General features: G+C 54.2%; 7 protein-coding genes across 7 annotated transcripts; 3 read left to right on the forward strand and 4 right to left on the reverse strand.

The window, feature by feature from the left end:
• Positions 1-3,389: 3,389 nt before the first annotated feature.
• On the reverse strand, positions 3,390-6,069 carry ACRALDRAFT_2118236 (uncharacterized protein). The gene has a single exon (XM_071023790.1). It carries the CDS (start codon positions 5,951-5,953, stop codon positions 3,896-3,898), a length of 2,058 nt encoding a protein of 685 aa, XP_070876450.1. The 5' UTR covers positions 5,954-6,069; the 3' UTR covers positions 3,390-3,895.
• Positions 6,070-6,742: 673 nt separating this feature from the next.
• ACRALDRAFT_206736 (uncharacterized protein) lies at positions 6,743-7,718 on the forward strand (the record flags this gene model as incomplete). Its single annotated transcript, XM_071022105.1, has 9 exons — positions 6,743-6,755; positions 6,839-6,896; positions 6,928-6,954; positions 7,045-7,062; positions 7,148-7,198; positions 7,234-7,338; positions 7,376-7,552; positions 7,593-7,643; positions 7,697-7,718. 9 exons carry the CDS (start codon positions 6,743-6,745, stop codon positions 7,716-7,718), a joined length of 522 nt encoding a protein of 173 aa, XP_070876451.1.
• ACRALDRAFT_1079655 (uncharacterized protein) lies at positions 7,032-12,112 on the reverse strand. The gene is made up of 2 exons (XM_071018923.1): positions 8,075-12,112; positions 7,032-8,013 (listed from the first exon to the last, which is right to left on the reverse strand). Exons 1-2 carry the CDS (start codon positions 11,562-11,564, stop codon positions 7,781-7,783), a joined length of 3,723 nt encoding a protein of 1,240 aa, XP_070876452.1. The 5' UTR covers positions 11,565-12,112; the 3' UTR covers positions 7,032-7,780.
• A 1,248-nt stretch (positions 12,113-13,360) lies between these two features.
• Positions 13,361-14,140, reverse strand: ACRALDRAFT_2100321 (uncharacterized protein; the record flags this gene model as incomplete). The annotated part of the gene is made up of 1 exon (XM_071023007.1): positions 13,361-14,140. The coding sequence occupies one exon, from the start codon at positions 14,138-14,140 to the stop codon at positions 13,361-13,363; it is 780 nt and encodes a 259-aa protein (XP_070876453.1).
• Positions 14,141-14,809: 669 nt separating this feature from the next.
• ACRALDRAFT_1060809 (uncharacterized protein) lies at positions 14,810-16,389 on the reverse strand. The gene is made up of 5 exons (XM_071016307.1): positions 16,254-16,389; positions 15,927-16,168; positions 15,436-15,858; positions 15,190-15,339; positions 14,810-15,133 (listed from the first exon to the last, which is right to left on the reverse strand). The coding sequence occupies exons 1-5, from the start codon at positions 16,313-16,315 to the stop codon at positions 15,051-15,053; spliced, it is 960 nt and encodes a 319-aa protein (XP_070876454.1). The 5' UTR covers positions 16,316-16,389; the 3' UTR covers positions 14,810-15,050.
• A 190-nt stretch (positions 16,390-16,579) lies between these two features.
• Positions 16,580-19,681, forward strand: ACRALDRAFT_1039730 (uncharacterized protein). Its single transcript, XM_071015150.1, has 2 exons — positions 16,580-16,629; positions 16,695-19,681. The coding sequence occupies exons 1-2, from the start codon at positions 16,613-16,615 to the stop codon at positions 19,564-19,566; spliced, it is 2,889 nt and encodes a 962-aa protein (XP_070876455.1). The 5' UTR covers positions 16,580-16,612; the 3' UTR covers positions 19,567-19,681.
• Positions 19,682-19,934: 253 nt separating this feature from the next.
• ACRALDRAFT_2039865 (uncharacterized protein) lies at positions 19,935-20,502 on the forward strand (the record flags this gene model as incomplete). The annotated part of the gene is made up of 4 exons (XM_071020995.1): positions 19,935-19,948; positions 20,039-20,186; positions 20,261-20,363; positions 20,471-20,502. 4 exons carry the CDS (start codon positions 19,935-19,937, stop codon positions 20,500-20,502), a joined length of 297 nt encoding a protein of 98 aa, XP_070876456.1.
• Between the last annotated feature and the right edge of the window lie 489 nt (positions 20,503-20,991).

Consider the following 20,991-nt stretch of genomic DNA (forward strand, 5'->3'; position numbering starts at 1 on the left):
TACCATCTATTGGTTCCCAGATACAACGGCACGTCAGCGCTGATCCGGGAGTAACCTTTTCTCTTGTATTATGTCTTCCCCTCTCTCCCTCTCCAATGAGCATGTCCAATCTTAGACAAGGCGGAAAGCTGTTAATTAATAAACACTTTTGCTTAACTCTACGCACTCCGAAACTGCTGGCGCTTGAGCCTTAGCAAGGCCGACAGTACGGAGGTTGGTGTGTATGTGAATGTTTCTGTCTCCGGTTTTACAAGGCCGCACGTACGTTGTATGTATGTACCAGGGTACACTTTTCATCCTAATACGTCATCTTTAATTCTTCCCATCTCCCCCAACCATTATCAAACAGATCACGATCAAGGTTACTTTATAAAACGCATATACAACATACAGAATAGCGGAGAGTAAGCGAATCCAAATATACCTGATACGGGTTTCGTAATTCCTATATTGTATGTATTCTGAAGTTGTCCCATTTCATAATATCACGTACGGTTGAAAGCTCGTTACGCCGTTGGAAAATAGAGTAGTACTTTGCAGTCTAACAATTGTTCCTTTATCCGTGGATCCACTCGGGGAGAAACCCTTATTCGTGACCACTAAACAGACGGACTCTCCACTCTTCTCTCCTTCACTAGAGAGCACCTGACGTGTACGTTGTATCTGGAAACGTATTCTCAGACTCTAACCTGGTGAGTTTGTTATTGAAAGCCCTTGGACAAAAAGTTGACCGAGGCTTAAGCCTTCGATGTGTCATCTATGTAAACTAGCCTAGATATGAGTACAACGTACTCCTGACCCATGATTATAGACATGTAGCAATACGTGGATGGATGAGTGGAACTGGAGGAAAAAGCAAGACCACTAATTACGTATCGGCCAGTACAACGTATACAACGTATATGTAGTGTACAAACTGATAAAGTGCCTCCGCCTTGCTGGTCAGCAACAGGTTTTCGACTCAACACTCGTGTCTTATTTTAGAACACTCTAACAGAGACGGACCGTGGAGGTTGGAAAACACTGTGTAGATGCGGACAAAGTACTGTACGGAGAGAGACCCGACCCGGCAATTTCGACACTCCACTCACCCATTACAGCGGCATATACTTGCTTCGTAACGAGACGTGGGCTTGATGGTTTATGGCCCGAAGTAAGGCGTGTCGATCATAACTGATTGCAGTATGACGGTGATCAGGGTCATGGTAGTAGCCGCGCAGCCTCGTTGTCTAGTGTAGTGTACGTTGTAGTGTGTATCGTGTATTGGGGGAAGCGCTGGTTATTGTTCTATTTCTCCGTGGGAGAATTGACCGACCTTTACACTACAACGTACAACGATTATGCCTCGAGCATTTGTGACCAAGTCCTGAATGCATAGCATCTGAGATGGAAGGATAAGTGGCGGGCTAACACTAGTGCCAGCTACAACGTATACATACAACGTAATTACCTGGTCCATGGCTGCTGTGTTGGCCCGTGCTAACGTTGGAGAGACAGAGGTTCGTACCTATAGTGGAGATGGGAGGACGCGCGTCTTCTGCACATGAGTGCATTAGCGTACCTATACATTTGACTCGAGTAAGCCCGCCTGGGCAGGATAGAAGGACATGGCACAGTGTCGCGTTTGGCGCGTAATATCATGTCCGTAGCATTGGAAGACAGATGACCCTGGTACCGGTACGTTGTATCTGTACATACGTTGTACGTTGTGCGCATCAATAAGGGCACACTCTTCACAAACCAAAGACAGCATGGGCCATTCAAAGTAGCCGCAGCCGAATAGCGGAACAAGAGCATAACAAAACGCACCTGACCTATTCCGTAGTCTCTCGACAAAGGCAGGAACTAGTGCCGAGGCATATAGACGCTATGACGCAGCGCTACCGGCCGAGATTCAAGTGCCGAAGGTCGATGAGGATTTACCTCCTTTCGGGGGATGATCGACACGCGAAAAGCAGATAAGGTTGGGAAACGTGCAAGATGGATGCTTTGTTTGGTCCCTTTCGCTTGGTCCCTTACTCTTACGGTTCAGCTGATTACTTGGCTTTGGAAAAGAGGCATGATCTGTTGTTTCCCCGCATATCGCTTTTCTGATCATGATAGCCGAGCAAAGCAAACGGACTCGCGCTTGGAGGGCATGGAGAGGCGCGAAGGCGCGAGAATGTGGAGGCATGCACCCGGTCTTTTCAAGAGTCTCGGCACCGCGAGCTGGGAAGCTGTTCTGCGTCGTGACCTGGTGCGATATAGTCATCTTCTTGCAACTGATCAGGGCCAGCATTCTTGGATGAAGGCGTTTTGACAGGATCCCACAACCACAGCCCACATCTCACAATCGTCTTCCAGTCGTACGGGATACAGCGGCCTTAACATCTGAAACCCAACTATATGTCTCGCCTTTTGGGATTGATGTGTTCGCTGACATATTGCTTGAGCTTACTCGAACATGGTTGCCTCCCCCCCTCTTTTTGTCCCTTTTTTCCTTTTTCTTTTCGTCTTCTAACCAATAAATTCTCCCTTTTATTCATAAAAGGGAGGAAAAGAAAAAAGGAAAATCTAGTATCTAGTGCTTGACCACATGAATCCGCCTCCCAATCAAAACGACCAAGGCCAAACATCGGCGCTTTCTAATGCGCCAGCGTTCACACATGGGCGTTCGGGACAGAATCACTCCGACTGATAGGTCCGTACAAAGGTAAATTACCAAGTAATTACGTGCAGTTTCAAGGACCCCAAGACCGTCATGACGACCAATGCAGTTTGCTGGGTTGACAGGCTATGATTCGTGGCCGGCTCCCCCAGAAATGAGACACGGCCTAAACAAGAGGGATGGCCCCTGTCATTGCCATGTCACGAAGGGATACATCGAAGGGATGCATAGCGTGTGCCAATGTGTCAAGGCCAGGGGATAAGCGTCGTCGGCACTCGACTCGCACGCCGGCAAAGCCAGACAGTACCGAGACATTACCCGCTGCCAAAGGAACAAGCTTTTTCGCGGTTCGTGGCCCTCGGTGACCACCATGTCAAGGGCAGTATGTTGGCTTGTCTTGAGCTGGCTGGTCTTGCAGCTACCGAACAGAGTCACCATGCGTCGAAAGACGGAGCCTTGGGTAGGGCGGATCATCTTTGCTTTTCCGTTGTCCGCCCTCCCATGGGATTCCTACACGCAAATATCTGGCTGTTACACATCAACCCGAGTCGGCCAAGTCGCCAACGAACCGAGTCATTGGGTTACCCGACAGGCCGTCTGGGAAAACCACCAACATCGTAGTAGAGGTATCGTACATCCTCGAAACGCTTATCAAGGCTTTCTTTAGACGCCCCGATGCACAGGGATCCGCGATGATCAAGTGTCAATCAAACCATACTGAGACGAGCCCGGTGGCATACATGGCAGATCGCAGTTTTCGTGTTAAATGAGCCTCGTGGCTGGTAAGACTAGTTCTGCCCATCATCCGTCCTCATGGGTTTGCTTGGGATCATGGGAATCAGAGGCCGTAACAACGGCGACGTTCGTCGTGAATGTTCAGCTCCGCTATATCAACCCAGACAGGCTCGACTTGTAAACTCAAGACATGTCAAGTTCTCCCAAGTCCAATGTGATCAACGCCAGACAAGACGTTTCGTAGCAAAGAAGCAGGTTTGGCGTGGCCTTGACACCCTGTGGCACGGCTGCTCATGATGAGAATGTCGGCATGCTGCTAATGCACTGGTCTCGGCCTCGACACGCTGTAGGATCAAAGTAGGCAGACAAGGTAAACAGGTAGGCGGCAATAGAAAACCGTGTCTTTCCAATCCAGGGCGCCACTATTCAATCCTGGGCATCATGTAACCCCTCCCTTCGAATGATATCAAAAAAACAACAAGCATGATAATATAGTATAGCCAACTGGCATCGTCACCACCATGCCCCTCCCCCTCTACCGTCCTTGCCCTCCCAAAGCGCGACGCCTGCTTCCCCCTCCTTCCTCTCGCCTTCCCTCCCGTCCTCCCAGACGAGGGGCACCACCAGTCCCCCCCGCCTCCTTTCCGCCATCCACCGGTCCGTCCACCCCTTCATGCGCCGCCTCGACGCCTCGCTGCCGACGTTGACGGTGGGTACGATCCGCTCGATGCGCAAGCCCATGACGAAGAGCGCCAGCTCCCGGAAACTGCTGTGCTCGCTGTACGGCACGCCGAAGCACATGGCCTCGCGCGAGCTGCCGCGCTGGGGCACCATGTCGCGGACCGTGAAGCGAGACCGCCACGCCGACGAGTGGAGAATCTGCGTCGTGGGAACGCTGCCCGGGGCGGTGCTGGCGTTGATCACAACGGGCGCCGCCGCTGCTCCCGGGACGGATAAGGAAGAAGGGGATGTAGACGACGACGGGCGAGGACGGTAGTTCCACCCCGACGGCCGGAACCCGACGATGCGGCTAAAGTGCGGCCGGTACGAGTCGAGGTACTCGCGGAGCGTCTCGGCGCGAATCTCCATGAGCATCTGCATGTGGACCTGCGCCTCGAGCGGGTTCGAGGTCAGCAGGGCCGTGAGCTCCGGGTCGCCGAGCTTGGAGCAGATGCGGATCTTGGCCGGGGAGGCAAAGATTTTGGTGTTGAGCGCCTGGGCTATGGCCTTGCAGATGCGTTCTTTTCCGATGGAGTAGGTGCCGCAGATGACCAGGAGGCGTTGCCGCGGGGTAGCGGGTTTCTTGTCCCTGATGTTGGCAAAAAAGGAAGAAACGACAGTCGAGGAAGCTAGGGCCACTGTTCCTTCGTCCTCTGCCAATGATTCTTGCGGGGCGGCCGTTTCCTTGGCAGAGACGAAGAACTTGCTCACCGAGATTGTGCCGTTTTGGCGGCCCAGGCGGTCCCAGACGTCGTCTGTGGAGTTGGGGTCGGGGGACAGCGAGGCGCAGAGCTCGGCGCAAGCGCGGATGACGTCGTCTTGCGACGGGAACGAGTAGCGTGGGTTCAAGTAGGTGGTGTCTAGGTAGCAGACATCAATCTTCTGCTGCCTGGTGTTACCCGTGATGGCATCTTGAATCTCGGGTTTGAGGAGTGGGTGGGTGACGTGGGCCGGGCAGGCCCTGAAATCGCCGCAGTGCAGAATGCGTTGCTTCTTCGCACTGGGCCCTTTGCCCATCGTCTTCTCGAAGAGGAACATGGAGCTGCCTGGACAGTGGTTCGCCGGAATCATGGTCACCGTTGCGCCTTCGGTACCCGGGATCTCGACCTGTTGCTCAAATTCCAGGGGCACAACCCACTTCTCCGCCGTCTTCAACTGCATCTTGACGAGGTCCGCCGTCACCGTGCTGCAGTAAATGGGACCGTGGGACCAGTTCGCCGTCAGGCCGATGTAGTGGTCGCTGTGGAAGTGGCTCAGGAAGTACGCGTTGCATCCCTTGACGGCTCCGTACCGGAATGCGTCTACGCATATGGAGAAGCCGGGCATGATCTTGTAAAAGGGACACGTCCTTTCGTGGGCCGGCCTGCCGCGCGAGGCCTGTTCTGCCGCCGCCGCCGACGCCCAGGCTGCGCTCTCGGCATGGCCGGACATCAATTCCGTAAAGGCCGAATTGGGTTTGTTCTTGCCGTCGTTTTCGCCGAGGCGGAAAGGATTCATCTGTCCAGGCCGCGGTACTGCAGCGCGAGCAAACCGTTTTCCGAGTTGCGGTCCGTCCACGTGCACCGGACTGGTGTGACCAGAGCCGTCCTCCGTCTTCGTCGTCTCCTTCTTCTTCTCTGGTTCTGGCAAGGGAATGGGATTCCCGTCGAGACAGGCGTTGACATGCCTCGTCGCGTCGACGGACGAGATTCCCGTCAGGCTTCCGTCGCAGATGGGGCAATTTGTCACTGAAGAGTTCTCGGATGACGTGGTCTCCGCGGGCGTATCCTCTCCACCGTTCGAGCCGAAACTATCATCATCCCCTGCTTCTGCTTCCAGCCTGATTTGTTCTTGTTCCAGGAACAGCATCATGCGGTACTCCTCGCCCCCCAGCCCATCATCGTCGCCCGCATAGTCGTCGAGGATGGCAAACTCGGCCTCGACCGAGTCGTCACCGTCCTGCTTGAGTGGTGGAGGCGGACAGCTCGTGTCCTTTTCCGGGGTCTTAGACTCCATATTTTCAGAAGTAATCGGGGCCGGATCGGGGACTTTACCAGGGGTCGAGAACGGAAGCATCGGCTTGGACGGTGTGTCGTCGGCATCCTCGCTCTCGGTGTCGGATTCCTCGAGGAAAGGTCCTTTTCTTTTCACCGATGGGGCCTTTTTCTTCGCGGATTTTGTTTGGAATGGTTTCTCCGGCGTCTTTGTTGCAACCGGGCCCTGCCCTCCAGAGCTCGAGTCTCCCTCGTCTCCCTCGAGCAGATCCTGTGGAGTATTCTTGTCGCCATCCACTTCGTCTATGCTTAGCTTCCTCCTCTTAACGGTGGATCCACTCTCGTTATATCGTATTTCATCCTCGCCCATGATACCCTCCACGACATGGGCAGCTGCGGGGTCTTCATCTTTCGAGACGATGGATGGGCCTGCAGAAGGCTTCACCTCACCAATGAACAGAGCTTGCTCCTCTTTCTCCGTTTTCTGGAAGAAATTAAGTATACTAGCGTTTGGCCGAGAAGATTTCTTGGACGAAGGCGGGAACCGAGAGACAGGCCTCCTTGGGGTCATGGTTCGTTTTCGGGATGTTGGTGTGCTCATGTTTGCCAATTAGAGTATTGCGTACACAGAGCGATGTTCGATAGAGATTCGGAATGGAGAGTTTCCATGTATCAGTTCGGTTGAGAAGGGAATAGGGACGTCCACTGTGGTCAGAAGCGCGGCTACGGCCTGGCCTAAAGGCATTGTCGTGACGTTTTGCAGTGGTTTGGGGGTCTCGGGAATACGAAATCATTATGAACACGAAAAAACGCGGGGCCCAGTGGACCCATTCCGTCGCGAAGTCACGTGAGCATACAGCCGACTACCGACGTACGAAGGTACCGTATTCGTATTCGCAGGTATTCGTACTTCGTATAGATTACAAGTACCTATGTATCTCGATATCTCGACATGTTGCGACTTCACAGTAAAATCCGTATAATCCAGTTGGAAATAATAAAGCTATATGACCCTGTCTTCATTCCTTATCCTCGTACTACCCCATTATCCCCGTTGTCCTCTCATCTAAAGCCATGCTCCTCCGAGCTCGCACGATGAAAAGAAACATACCTGCGGGTATCCGTGGACCCCGTCGCACAGCGCGCAGTATAAGACAGGCGCAGCAAACAGGCGCAGCAAACAGGCGCTGGACGCAATGTTAATGTACAGAAGATGAGAAATGGGACAAAAAAAAAGAATGCCAAGTGCAGGCACCAGCTCCGGTGGCTAAAACGACGCGGCTTGCGCGCTGTGATGCAGAATAGAAGTAGACATTAAGAAAAAGGAGTCGTCAGGTCGTCAAGAATCGAATTGCAAAGCAAAAGCAGAGATGCGCAAGATGCCGCCAGGGGTCCCTCCATGGGTGGCCACTCCCTCCTGGACACCTCGCGCTGCTTATGGGGGTATCGTCGTCGGCGAAACTGGGGCGGATGATATGTGATCCAGAGAGCGTCTTCGTAGTAGTTCTCGCCCAGAGTCCGCCAGCCTCGGAAAATGAGTCGAATCGCAAGGAGATCCCATTATGTTCGTTGCCCTCGCGCGCCGCCCTGTTTCCGCGCCATGGTCCAATGCCTGAAAAAGAAATACCAACTCCGACCGGTGAAACACCAAAAGTCAAACGCTCTTCTCACTTTCTTCTCTTTTCTTTTCTCTTTGTCGTTCCTTTCAGATGCGAGGTGCGCCAGGCCGACCCTTGCCCAGAGACTGGAGGAGCTCGGCCGGGGGGATTCTGCGGATGCCACCTCCTCGGTCATACATCGACGTCGGTGCTGGCATGTACCCCTCGCGCTTCTTACGAAGCCGATCCAAGGCGACGCCTGCAACGACGAGAAGGAACATGAGACCAAGAGAAATGGCTAGGCCGATCAGGACAACAAACACGAGTGCCATTTTGCGACCTGTTCAATTGGGTTACGTTAGCGAATACCGCATCGAAGCATCGAAATACGAAACACATACCTCTATTGGTGAAAAAGTCTTGATGTTGAGAGAAGAGCTGACTGATTGTCCCCGCATTGTTTCCGCTGCCGGTCGTCAGGATATACGGCCGGAAGGTAGTTCCGTCGAAGAGGGCGGCCGATGCGGTGCCAAAGTCCGGGATCCCAATGGAGCCCGTCAACATAAGGACTTGGTCTGAACCCAGCAGGTCGGTCTTGTCGTGGGAAGACGTCACCGTGAGGACCTGCAGGCTTCGAATGACCGTGTCCGATGAGAGACCCTGCCCCGCCGCGTGCCAATCCGAACCGTCGTGCTTCATGAGATAGACCGAGCCATCGGTCGCCCGGCCAGATACCCACAACTGGTCTCCGTTCCGAGAACCTCGCGTGACGACCTCGACGGGGCCCGGCAGCTCTTCCTGGCCGGCAAAGGCAGACCAGGTCTGGCCATCGGCCTCGTATTGCGCGAGCGACACCGACGAGCCGTTGATGGTCATCTCGCCACCGGCAACGAGGAGATCGCCGCTCGTCCACAGTAGTGCGCTGACGCTGCCCTGGAGACCAGAACCAGGACGGTTCCACTGCAAGAGTTCCGTGTTGTAGTAGCACACGGCCGGGCAGTCGAGCGAGCCTGCCGATTCGAAAGCCCCGCCGACGTAAACGTCGCCAGTATCAGGGCGCCCTTGGATGGCCGACACGGTCGCATTGCCCCCGTTGATGGCCGGCGGTTGCGAGTTGAGCGTTCCGGAGGCAAGATTGAACGTCAGAAGCCCGCGAACAGGGCTATCATTCACGGTGCCGGCGATATCACCTCCGGCGAAAAGGATGTCATCGACAATGGCCAGCGTAAGGAACGTCGAGTTTTCCGAGATGCCATCTCCAACCCCACGCACGGCGTTGTCGGCCGATCCGTTGACAACGGCGAGGTTATGGATGGGCGAGCCGTTGCTGTCCTCCGCGGTGAAATGCCCGGCAAGAACTGTCGCGTCATGGTCGTCCTTGTCATAGAATGCCCCCGTCACGACGCCATTGATGTCGCCATGAGACAGAATATCGCGGCGGGTAACGGCTGATGACCCGGTGCTAGTTCTCGACGACCGGATCTTGATGGGGAATCGGCCGAGCTCATTGCCGTCCTCGGTCAACGTCACAGCCCCATTTGCGCCAATGGATGCTGAGCTCATCGAGCCCGCCAATAATGGGCCGCTGTCCGGAATGTCAAGGACGGAGGCTGTCAAGATGCCGCTGTACACAGGAGCTGTCGCATTGAGATTCTGCAGCCAGTTCGCCTGGGAAGGAACCCAGATCGCAAACCCAGACACGGGAACGGAAGCATTGTCGCCAAACTCATTGATCTGATCAAAATCGCCGGTGATCGCAATGACGGTTTCGGGCTCGTCGTCTGTTACGTTGATCCGCATCGGCACAACGTGCCACACATTGCCGTTGACGCCGGCACCGAGAGCCGACCAGGTGTCGTCCTCGCGATCGTAGACGGCAACATGATTGAGGCCCTTAGCTCCGCTATCGAGGGTGTTCGAGAAACCGCCGCCCACGAAGAGGAGCGTGTCCTCCAGATGCATGGACCTGACCTCGCCGTTCAGCCCACCATCGAGTATCTGGGGCGACTGGTCTGCCGTGTTGACGGCAATCACGTTGCGAGCGCCACTAGAGGTGAAGTTGCCACCGACAACCACCACGTCGCCCATCGTCTTGAGGCTAGTCACAGCGGATCCAGCAGAGAAGCCTGCACCGAGCCGGTGAACAGCTGAGCTAGAAAAGTTGTTCCTGTCGATGGTGTCGACGGTGGGATCGTAGTCAAACAGGCCGTTAAGGCCGCCGGTGGAGTTGATGAGAGAGAAGCCGACCCGCTGGGCCACAATGGTCATGCTTTCCAGTGACTGACCACCGAGAGGGGTAAGGGTGATGCTCGGCCGGAAGCCTTCGGTGCTGGCTTCGATGAAGCCGAAGTAAATCTGGTCGTATTTGTCAAAGTTGTTGGTCTGATAGAGCCAAGTCGTGAACTGCCCGTCGGGAGACAGAGACATTTCGCCGCTCACATTGACCTGGGCCCGCGTCGTGCATGTACCGTCCTGGATGCAGCCGGGCGTGTACATTTCAACCGAGTAGTTACCCGATTGTTGAATATTGGGATAAAAGACGACGGAAGCCGAGTCTTCGGAGATGTCGCCGGAAAGCTGAGCGGTCAGGTACCCGGACGTGCTCTGTAACGACGGAGACGGGGTCCAAGGGCCGGTCGCCGTGGCGGCAGAAGGGTTGCTGATGCCCAGGCCGCTGCAGGTGGGTTCGTTAAAGTCGTCGACGGCAAAGGTAAAGATGTCGTCGGAAAACAGCTGCATCCCGTTCAGGCCGGCCCCCTGGCCGTAAAACTCGGATATGTCGACCCGGAAGGCATTCATGCCGACGCTGTTGACGAAATGGAAGTCTTGGTACGTCACATCGGGATCATCGCTCAGGGGGCATTCGCTGGTGCATGAGGCATTCTGGCCGGTGGCCGGGTCGATATAGGTCATGTTGAGGATTCCGTTGATGGGGAGCGCGGTGAAGCGCCATGTTCGGGTGCCTCGCCCGTCCAGCCGGGTGTTGTACAGCCTGATCTTGCTCGGCCGGAAGCCAAAGCCGAACGACGCCTGCCAGAAGCCGGGCGAGTTGTCTTGCAGGAGCCAGGTGTCGCCGGGACCGTCCTGACCATCCGTCTTGCAGAGGATGTTGCGCGGATCGGAGAAGCCGCCGCTGGTAGAGCTTGATCCGGATGTGATGTTCGCACTGCCTAGATTGATGGCCTGGCCGTCCGGGCTGTCCGGGGTAGTCGTGTTGCCCAAACCGGTGAAGCGTCCGCCAAAGATGATATGACCATTTGACGATTTCGCAATGGAGAATACCGGTCCGTTGAATCCGGCGAACGGGAGGGGAGTCCATCCTTCGCCATGCACCCAAGACATGGCATTCGTTGAATTTTCACGTCGAAAGCTGCCGCCAACATAAACCTGGTTGGAATCTGAATCGCAGAGCAGGGCGTTGACCTGACCGGACAGCCCGTCGAGGGGTACGAATTCGGAGGAAGTAGTGTTGTACAAGACGACGCCCTGGGAAGGTGTGCCGTCGACACTTGTGAAATTTCCCGCTATTACCACACCAGCAACGTCACCCGAGTCGAGTGTGAACACGCACATGTCGTGAATGGAAGCATCGGTGGATGCAATGGAAGCAAAGGCGCCATTAGGCAACATGGCGAGTAACGACTCGCTCCCGTCCCTCCTCACGGGCTGTTCGCTTTGGCCTTCAAACTCGTACAGCGAAATTCCGGAAAAATCTCCCGCCAGTCCTATCCTTCCCAGCTGCGAGAGATCGAGGTCGGCCTCGGAGACCGGGGTGAAGTCGATGGCCGTCACGAGCGACGCGGTAGCGAGGGCTGCCATGGCGAGAGGGTTGAGGTGAGCCCGGGAACAGCCACGGGGCGCCGCGGAGCGCCTCCAAAAGGGTAACCGCATCGTTGTGACCGTTCTCGTCCTGTATTCACGGCGAATGATGGGTCGAAAGTTTCAATGACAGCAGTACGCGCAGAGAATGGTTGTTGAAAACGCGAAAATGGATATGATGGCCTTCGAATTGCATTGGCAAAGAGTTTTGATCGAATTCTCAATGGCAAAAGGGAATGCCCATAACCAGGTATCGACGATCGACCCCTGGTATCAATTCGCGTGTTCGTCCCGAGTCAGAAAACGGCGGCGTTTCCCAGATGCCGTCAAAAGAGCGAGAGGACTTGACTGAAATTCGCCGTCGGTCAATTCGTTTCGTCGGTCGGTAGAGAGGAGGAAGATTTGTCGATTTTGGTCGTTCGGAAGCGTAATGACTTGTTGTTTTCGCGTGCGATTGTGTTCGTGTCGTGTTTGTTTGTCCACTCGTGAATGATCGCTGTCGCGAAGCTATCCCGTACCTTACAAACACTAAAAGTGCAGCTTGCTGGTGTAGGTCGGCGTGAAAAGGAGGCGGAGGGTGCTTAGTTTTGGGTAGCGTGGTGCGATCAACCAATCTAGCGAAATGAAGACTTGGTTGGCCTGGAGAGACGATGGAGAGAAAGTGAGAGGGGACGGGAACCTGCAGAGGTACCTTCTGGGCGTGCGAAGTAATCGTAGCGTTGTGGCTGTGTGATGTTGGTGATACTGATTGGTTGACTGGCTGCAATGGGTCCACCAGCACTCGGTGTGAATTTTGGCCTTCGTTCCGGAGTTCCTTGTACCTTATGCCACCAAACCCGTTTAGAGACCCGTTATTCCGACTATACCACTTGGTTATTCCGACTATAGTTCACACATATATAATACAGATAGTCCCTTCGGAATACCAATACAGTACTTCGTAACTACGGTCTCCAACGTCCTTTGACAAGTTGATCAATTTGATCGCTCGGATCAATTGCGTTGTATTGATGGATAAGCTTATCAGTTCGATCGAAGCTAATAGCAGCAGTAATAGTAACGCCTCTTCCTCCCACGTCCACGTCCACGCCGCCCACGCCCACGGCTATCTTATTCCTGTGACGAGACAACGAGCGCGCCGCCTCCTATTGCGTAGATTGACGACCTAGATTGACGACCTAGATTGACGACCTAGATTGACGACCTAGATTGACGACCTAGATTGACGACCTAGATTGACGATGAAGATTGAAGACATACGAAGTAGATCGATAAGGTAGTAGGAAGATTGGGTCTGATTGGAACTACAGTCGGAATAACCAAGTGGTACAGTCGTCACATAAAGACGTCCATCCCCAACACCCAAACACAAAGTCCTTATGTCCAAGTATCACGAGTTCTTAGGCCAGGTAAACCACTCTAACGTCTATATATTTAGAATAATTCGATTACTTAGACTTAATTAACGGATAGCTTGTTTATTCGAGCAAAGCTAATAGTGGTAGTAGTAGTAACTCCTTTCTTCTTCGTTATCGTTGTCTTTGTTATCGTCGTTGTTGTCTTCGTCGTTGTCTTTGTCGTTGCCTTCGTCTTCGTCCTGATTAGAACTATAGTCGGAATAACCAAATAGTATAGTCGGAATAACGCACCTTATAACATAAAGATACAAAATCAGGATAACATCAGACTCATTTTTTATATCCCGTGTACTTAGTATAACTCACTTTAGGTATAAGGGACTACCTTATAATTTCTTAGTACCATAGTAGTCTAATATCAACACAGCGGGTATGATGCAGGCCACAGCGCCACAGCGGGGCCACGGTGTACCCCACAGCCAACTTCTCACTTCACCTTCACATGTGCTGCTAGAAAAGCACCCGCCTCGCCTTCATAATGCCCGTGATATCCCATTCCTGCGGCTTCGTAGAGTCCATCCATGCCATCCAGTCGTCATCATTCGAAGGTTTCATCATATTAGCGTATTCCCAATAGTCTGGATACCATCCGGCATTCTCCCAGTCCACTATTCCAGTTATCCGACCAGCACTATCAACTATGATATTACGTGGGGTAAGGTCGCCGTGTGTAAAGACAGATTTGGATGAGTGTGGAAGTATACTAGGGAGATTCTCTGGAAATGACCCGCCGTTATGGTGAAGATAGCGTTTATATATGCGGGCTTGTAAGTCGTCATCTGATAAGATTGGAGATGGGGGCTGGTTCAGATCCTCGAGTAATACATCAGAGCTTGGTGAGCCATCAGCCAGGCACTGGTATAGATGACCCAAGGCAGGTGGGCGCGGGATCTGGCGCAGCTGCCTGACCGTCCCCCAAAGTTCGTGACATATTCGCTCCTTTGTGCTATTATCAAACCCATCCCATACAACATGGAGTGGAGAGCCGTCAACGAGACTCATCAGGAAAATGCCATGCTCTTTTCCATCCTTGAAAAAGTAGTCCGCAGCATATAATTCTGGGAGAGGAACTTTTGTGTATTCCTTCACAAAGAATAAAGCTGCTTCTTCACTTCTCGTAACACGGTCGCCTCGCTTCTGAACAACGCCGGGATCGATAACCCTGATGATCGCACCGGATTGGTTACTAAGGAGGCGAGGTCGGAAATCGGTGTTATCTTCGTCATCCATGATGGACATCTGGCATAACTTGTAAGTACAGATGCAGAGAAGAAGAGAAGAAGAGAAGACAAAGGTCTGGATCCTTGCTCGTCTAAGCACTCACCATTCGGTCATGCCTTGGCTCAATTGTAACCGACGACAGTGCCGAAGCTCCTTGAGAATTTTGGTGCCTCCGTTGTGACTGCGTGTATAGTAAGGCCGAAGTGATGCCTATGCTTACGTGTTTGTGTGTTGGATCTATTGATTGGGAAAAGCTTACGAAGTACGATATTAGTGTGTCCTGACAGAGGCCCTTGCAAACTTAAAGTGTGTCCTTTTTCGAGGCCCTTGCAAACTATACACTCACTCGAGTACCCATCCCCGCCATGCTGCTGTGGAGACTGGCGCGTACACTACAACGGATGTTCCTACGTTGGAGGCACGTCACGTCACATGACATTGTTTATAGTGTTCGTGTCGTTGTTCTTAAGAAACAAATAAAGAGACGGACTTGCTGAGGCTGTCGCCAAATTACTTGAGAGTAACAATATTGGTAGACAGCCTATCAATGATCTGTCTGCTCCGCCATAATCGTCAACGTAAACACCCAAAAAAAGGCCGATAACGGGCAACAACGACACAAGACAGTTGCGAGCTGGCTGCAGGCAATGGGCGCATAGAAACCTCCACATAACGTGGCAAGCCAATGTCAGTCTCGCCAGAACTCGCAGTTGATCTCTCAAAAAACATCGAAAAACGACACATTGGACGGGAAAGCATATTCCGGTAACTCATCATATCGTTCGTAACACAATTAGTTCTACGGCAGCGTCCTTGGTACTTGTTCTTCAACGATTCGGCCTCGAGACACTCTCTCGTCGCGGTCCCTGGAGCTCCCAAGCTGGCCTTGGGGAGACCTCCACCGCGAGTCTCATTACACTCAGGCACCGTGAACCTTGAAAGTTCTGCCACTCGCCGTCTTCCTCTCCTTTTCCTCGCTGTCCGGCCGGGCTCTGCGGAGAACTGCACTGCCACGTTAGCCATGGTTCCAGAAACTGCCCAGGGACACGCCGCCTTGCCTTGGAGGAAGTCCGCCGTCCTCTTCCGCATGCGCGAATGGATGTAAGCCTTGGATGCCTTGATGTGGTAGTGGAAGTAGTCTCGGAAGGTCTGTATGTGAGAGATCACCTCGGGCATCTGTTGCGGCGTAAGGTGGCGCGGGAACAGAACTAGATGGGATTTTTTCGTCAGCCGGCCGGTCCAATGTGGCTGGCATTACGCAAACTCAAACTCCCGTGTCGAAGTTGCCAAAGAATCGAACCCACCAAATGTAACGTAGCCAATCTCGCCAGAGCTGGAGCTCTGCACGCCCGGCACCTGTTGCAGCTCAAGCGGCGGGTCGTTTCGGAAGAGCACTTGCGGTGCGTTCTGGATGGCCCGGCGGCGAGCGTCGACAAATTCCTGGATGAAGACCTTGCCGAAAATCCGGTCCGTCTCTTCCCGGAAAATGGTGCTGAAAATGACCGTAACCCGATCGTGGCTGGCCTTGATGAAGATGGCCTCCTCCTCACGGTGGCGGATCGCCATGACCTCCCCACCTTCCCGCACGCCTTGCGGTGCTTCCTCCGACGTGTACTTGGACGCCGCTTCTCTCAGCTTGTAATGTTCCTCGTAAGCGGCCTCGAACGGCGCCGCCATCGCATTGCGCTTCAGCAGAGCCATCTTGTTGATCAGTGCGTCCCGCTCATCTTGGTCACCGTATCATGTCAGTTGCAAGTCGACCAATCCGGGTTCTGTTTACAAGGAGCATGCAAACCTTTCTCGGCAGGCAGGTTTTCCAAATCGATCAACACGGAAAAGTCGTAGCCTGCCTCGGGCGTTACGATGTAAGGTCCATACTCCCGCTGGAGCACCTGCTCGGCGCCGTACCGCACCAGCTCTTTGAAACAGCGGATCTGAACAGAGAGGAGAATTCGTGTCTTCGTCTCGGGGGTGGAGATGTGGTAAAGAACGCCATCGAAATCGGAAACTGTCTGGTCGATGTGTACGGGAGGGGCCCTGACTTGCTCGTTAGCAGTCAGCCGAACTCATCGACGTGACTTGGGGACGACGAAGGGGGCCGGCCGTGTTTGGGCGTTCTCACCCGGAAAATCTCTCCGTCAACACCGATTGAATAAGAACATTTTGGTAGTCCAGGAGAAGCATCTTGTTTGTACCCCAATGGCCTGCTTCTCTCCTGTCGTCGGTGGGCGTTGCTGTGTCTTGGACTGATGATGACGATGCCTGGTGGTCGTCCTGGTGGGGCTCTTCGTAGCTGTTTCCCCCCGTCAACCGGACCCAGTGATCACGTAAGCAATGGATCTCGTCCAAGCCATCCTTTATCGATAAGAAAAAGTTTCCCGCTTCAACGAGCAAGCACCAGAAATCGAGGACGAGTCCTGAACTGCGCATGCGCTTGAGAGGACAATTGGCTTCCCATTTCGCGCTCCAGACTCTAGCAAAATGGTCAAGTCATATTTGTATGTCGCATTGTACTAAGAAACAGCTCGGTCTGCTACATATACTAATGAAAGTGCTGATATAGGAAGTTCGAGCATCAAAAGTCCTTTGGAGTCGTCGCATCCAGCACATCAAACATCGTATGGACTTCTAAGCAAGGTTCCAGCACGGGAGCTGGCCAGGCGATTGTCGCGGCGAACGAAGAAGTTTTATGCTGGGACATCAAGAAGGGCGAACTTCTGAGTCGCTGGAGGGATGAGAAGGCTACCCTGCCCGTCACAGCCATAGCCCAGAGTCAGGTAGACAAGGACGTCTTCGCTGTTGGCTATGAAGATGGCAGCATACGGCTGTGGGACAGCAAGATTGCGACGGTGATTGTCAACTTCAACGGCCACAAATCAGCAATCACACAGTTAGCATTCGACAAGTCCGGCGTCCGACTCGCGAGTGGCTCGAAAGATACCGACATTATCATCTGGGACCTCGTGGCCGAAGTGGGCCAGTACAAGCTGCGAGGCCACAAGGACCAGGTTACCGGGCTACGATTTGTCGAACCAGAATCGAAACCAGTCGAGGATGAAGATGGCGCGCAAGCCATGGTCGTGGATGAAGACGGCTCGGACGGCTACCTTCTCTCGACCGGGAAGGACGCTCTGATCAAGCTCTGGGATCTCTCATCCAGACACTGTATCGAGACGCATATTGCGCAGAATAACGGGGAATGCTGGGCTCTCGGTCTCTCGCCCGACTATAACGGCTGCATCACGGCCGGAAACGACGGGGAACTCAAAGTCTGGTATATCGATACGGATGGTTTGGCGGCGATGAAAGGCCGGGTGGACGCTCCCCAGTCGACCAAGTTCCTACTAGACCGGGGGACGCTGTTCCGTCAGAGCAAGGACAAGGCCACCGAGGTGGTTTTCCATCCCCGGCGTGACTACTTTGCCGTCCACGGCACGGAAAAATCCGTCGAGATCTGGCGCATTCGATCCGAAGCCGAAGTCAAAAAGGGCCTCGCACGCAAGAGGAGGAGAAGACGGGAGAAGGGAAAGGAAAAGGGCGGCGACGGGGACGATGCTGCGGATGGGCAGGACGCAGCAGCTGATCTGTCCAGCGCCGAGGTTGGCGATTTCTTCGTCCAGTATGTAATCGTCAGGACTGGGGGCAGGGCACGCTCCGTCGATTGGGCAATGGGCAGTGGCCACAAAGATATCCAGCTCGTCGTCGGCACAACGAACAACCAGCTGGAGTACTACACAATACCGACGAAAGAGCGTGGGTCAAAGTCGAAGAAGGACGACGTGCCCGACTACACGCGGTCACTCGCCGTGGAGCTGCCAGGCCATAGGACCGATGTCCGGTCCGTGTCCCTCAGCTCGGACGACAAGATGCTAGCCACGGCCGCGAACGGGAGTCTCAAGATTTGGAACATCAAAACGCAAACGTGCATCAGGACATTCGAGTGCGGCTATGCGCTATGCTGCGCATTCCTCCCGGGCGACAAGGTGGTGGTGGTGGGCACGAAAGGGGGCGAGCTCGAGCTGTTCGACGTGGCGTCGGCAAGCCTCCTCGACAGCGTCTCTGCCCACGAAGGTGCCGTCTGGTCGCTTCAGGTACATCCGGACGGTAAGTCGATGGTCTCGGGCAGCGCCGACAAGTCGGTCAAGTTCTGGACATTCCGCATCGTCCAGGAGGAGATTCTCGGCACCACCCGCACGACACCACGGCTCAAGCTGGCACAATCGAGGATATTAAAGCTTGCCGATGACGTCCTCAGTGTTCGCTTCTCCCCGGACGCGAGGCTTTTGGCCGTGGCGCTACTGGACAGTACGGTCAAGGTCTTCTTCACCGACAGCCTGAAGCTCTACCTGAACCTATACGGCCACAAGCTTCCCGTACTGAGCATGGACATTTCCTACGACAGCAAGCTCATCGTGACCAGCTCGGCGGACAAGAACATCAGGATATGGGGCTTGGACTTTGGCGATTGCCACAAGGCGCTCTTCGGCCACCAAGACAGTATCCTCCAAGTGGCCTTCATCCCACACAACTCGGACGGCAACGGGCACCACTTTTTCAGCGCCGGCAAGGACAGGGTGATCAAGTACTGGGACGCCGACAAGTTTGAACAGATCCAGAAGATAGACGGGCACCACGGCGAGATCTGGGCCATGGCCGTCAGCAACGGCGGCACCATGCTCGTCAGCGCCGGGCACGACAAGAGCATCCGCGTCTGGCAGGAGACGGACGAGCAAATCTTCCTCGAGGAAGAGCGCGAGAAGGAGCTGGAAGAGCTATACGAGAAGACGCTGACGACATCGCTGGAGCGGGACCCGGACGCGGGCGACGAGGACGGCGAGGTGGCGGCGGCAAGCAAGCAGACGGTGGAGACGCTCATGGCGGGAGAACGCATCGCGGAAGCCCTGGAGCTGGGCATGGCGGACCTCCGCCTGGCGCAGGAGTGGGAGCAGGCCAAGGTGACGAACCCGAACGCGCCGGCGCCGCAGCGCAACCCCATCTTCCTGGCGCTGGGCAACATCAGCGCCGAGACGCACGTCATGTCGGTGCTGCAGCGCATCAAGGCGTCGGCGCTGCAGGACGCGCTGCTGGTGCTCCCGTTCGCGACGGTGCCGCTGCTCTTCACCTTCCTGGACCGGTTCGCGGCGCGGTCCATGAACATGCCGCTGACGTGCCGGATCCTCTTCTTCATGCTCAAGACGCACCACCGGCAGATTGTGGCGAGCCGGACCATGCGGGTCATGTTGGATGGCATTCGAACAAACTTGCGGGCGGCGCTGAAGAAGCAGAAGGACGAGATGGGCTACAACATTGCTGCGCTCAAGGTCATGGGGATGCAGATCCGAGACAGGAGCGTGAAGGACTATGTAGATGATACGTGGGATGAGGAGGCGGAGGCTCGGGCTGTGAGGAAACGGGCCTTTGTTGATGTAGCATAGGAAGACAGATGTGTGTTGATTGTTAGACGAATTCAGGGTTCAAGTTGATGATTTTCTCGAGGCGTTCCTTGATCTTGGGAACCTGAGGAAGAGTCCGGGTTCTATAGTAGAAGTGTATATTCATTTCGTTTTGCGTCTTCACAGGCCTTGAACGTATTAAGTAGCTTGTAGCCGAAGGAAGCCTTGGAGGTGACGATGATGTCTGGTATCTCATCCAGCAGTCGTCACGTGATAGTCACATGAAGTCGTCCTGCTTACTCATCAGCACCCTGCCTGTCCGGGCACCTCTCTCAGTTCACCAAGTCACCCAACTTTCCGACACCAAAGAACCACAATCACCAACTCTCTCCCTCCACGACGTCGCGAAGATGTTGTTTTTCAGGTATGTGTCATTCTCTTACTGCCTAGAACAACACGGCGTCATCCGAGGGCTGTCCACCACACGTTGAGCTCACTAACTCCCAACTCCCAGCTTCTTCAAGACCCTCATCGACCACGAGGTCACCGTCGAGCTCAAGAACGATATTCAGATTCGCGGCACTCTCAAGAGCGTAGATCAGTATCTCAACATCAAGCTGGAAGACATTTCCGTCGTCGAGGAGCTCAAGTACCCGCACATGGTCAGTTCATTCCCTTGTGCATGGTCTTCTCGTCGCATCCTCGTTGCTGACTGATGATTCTACAATCTCAACAGAGCTCAGTGAAAAACGTCTTCATCCGTGGCTCCGTAGTCCGCTACGTCCATCTCCCCGCCGGTTCTGTTGACGTGCCGCTCCTGGAGGACGCCACGAGGAGAGGTAAGTGCTGTTCTGTACTCCCTCCGTCCTGGAAACCGCGTCCTGCAGACGGACCTGGCGTCAGTCCAGGACCAAAGGTGGTGCTGATACTGACCGTCACGTTACAGAGGCGGCAGCACAGCAAGCCAAGGCGAAATGAGAAAACCCTCACCTATTCAGTGTTTATGATTTCTCTGTTAGCGAATCGCACTCGCCTTGGACGTCTGGAGTTTGTTCCTCCCATCCACTTTTCTCTTGGGAGTTGTAAAGCTAGGACAGGGGAGAACAACATATTGCATGTGTTACTCCACCGAGCTTTTGGGATGGCGCGAGGCGATGAGGAGTAACTAGGAGGTTATTGGGCTGTTTAGGCGCAGTCAGGGGAAAATCCCGTTCGGTCTTGGATGACGACTGAGCGGCACGTTGACGGATGCGACCAAGCCAGTCAGTCAGCCGTAGCGAGACTTGAATCAGATGTGGACAACTACTGGAGGTTGGCATGAGAGAGTTGGCCATGAGAAGAGGCGCAACGATGTCGCCGTTCTCTACCAATCTGTCTCTCGAGTGTAGATGAGTGTAGATGGACCCTTGGGTATCCATCATGCTTCTTATGTACTCCATCAACCCACGGCACGGTCATGATGGAACG

Source organism: Sodiomyces alcalophilus (genome assembly GCF_042370955.1).
Source record: "Sodiomyces alcalophilus JCM 7366 unplaced genomic scaffold ACRALscaffold_2, whole genome shotgun sequence".
Classification (NCBI taxonomy): Eukaryota; Fungi; Ascomycota; class Sordariomycetes; order Glomerellales; family Plectosphaerellaceae; genus Sodiomyces; species Sodiomyces alcalophilus.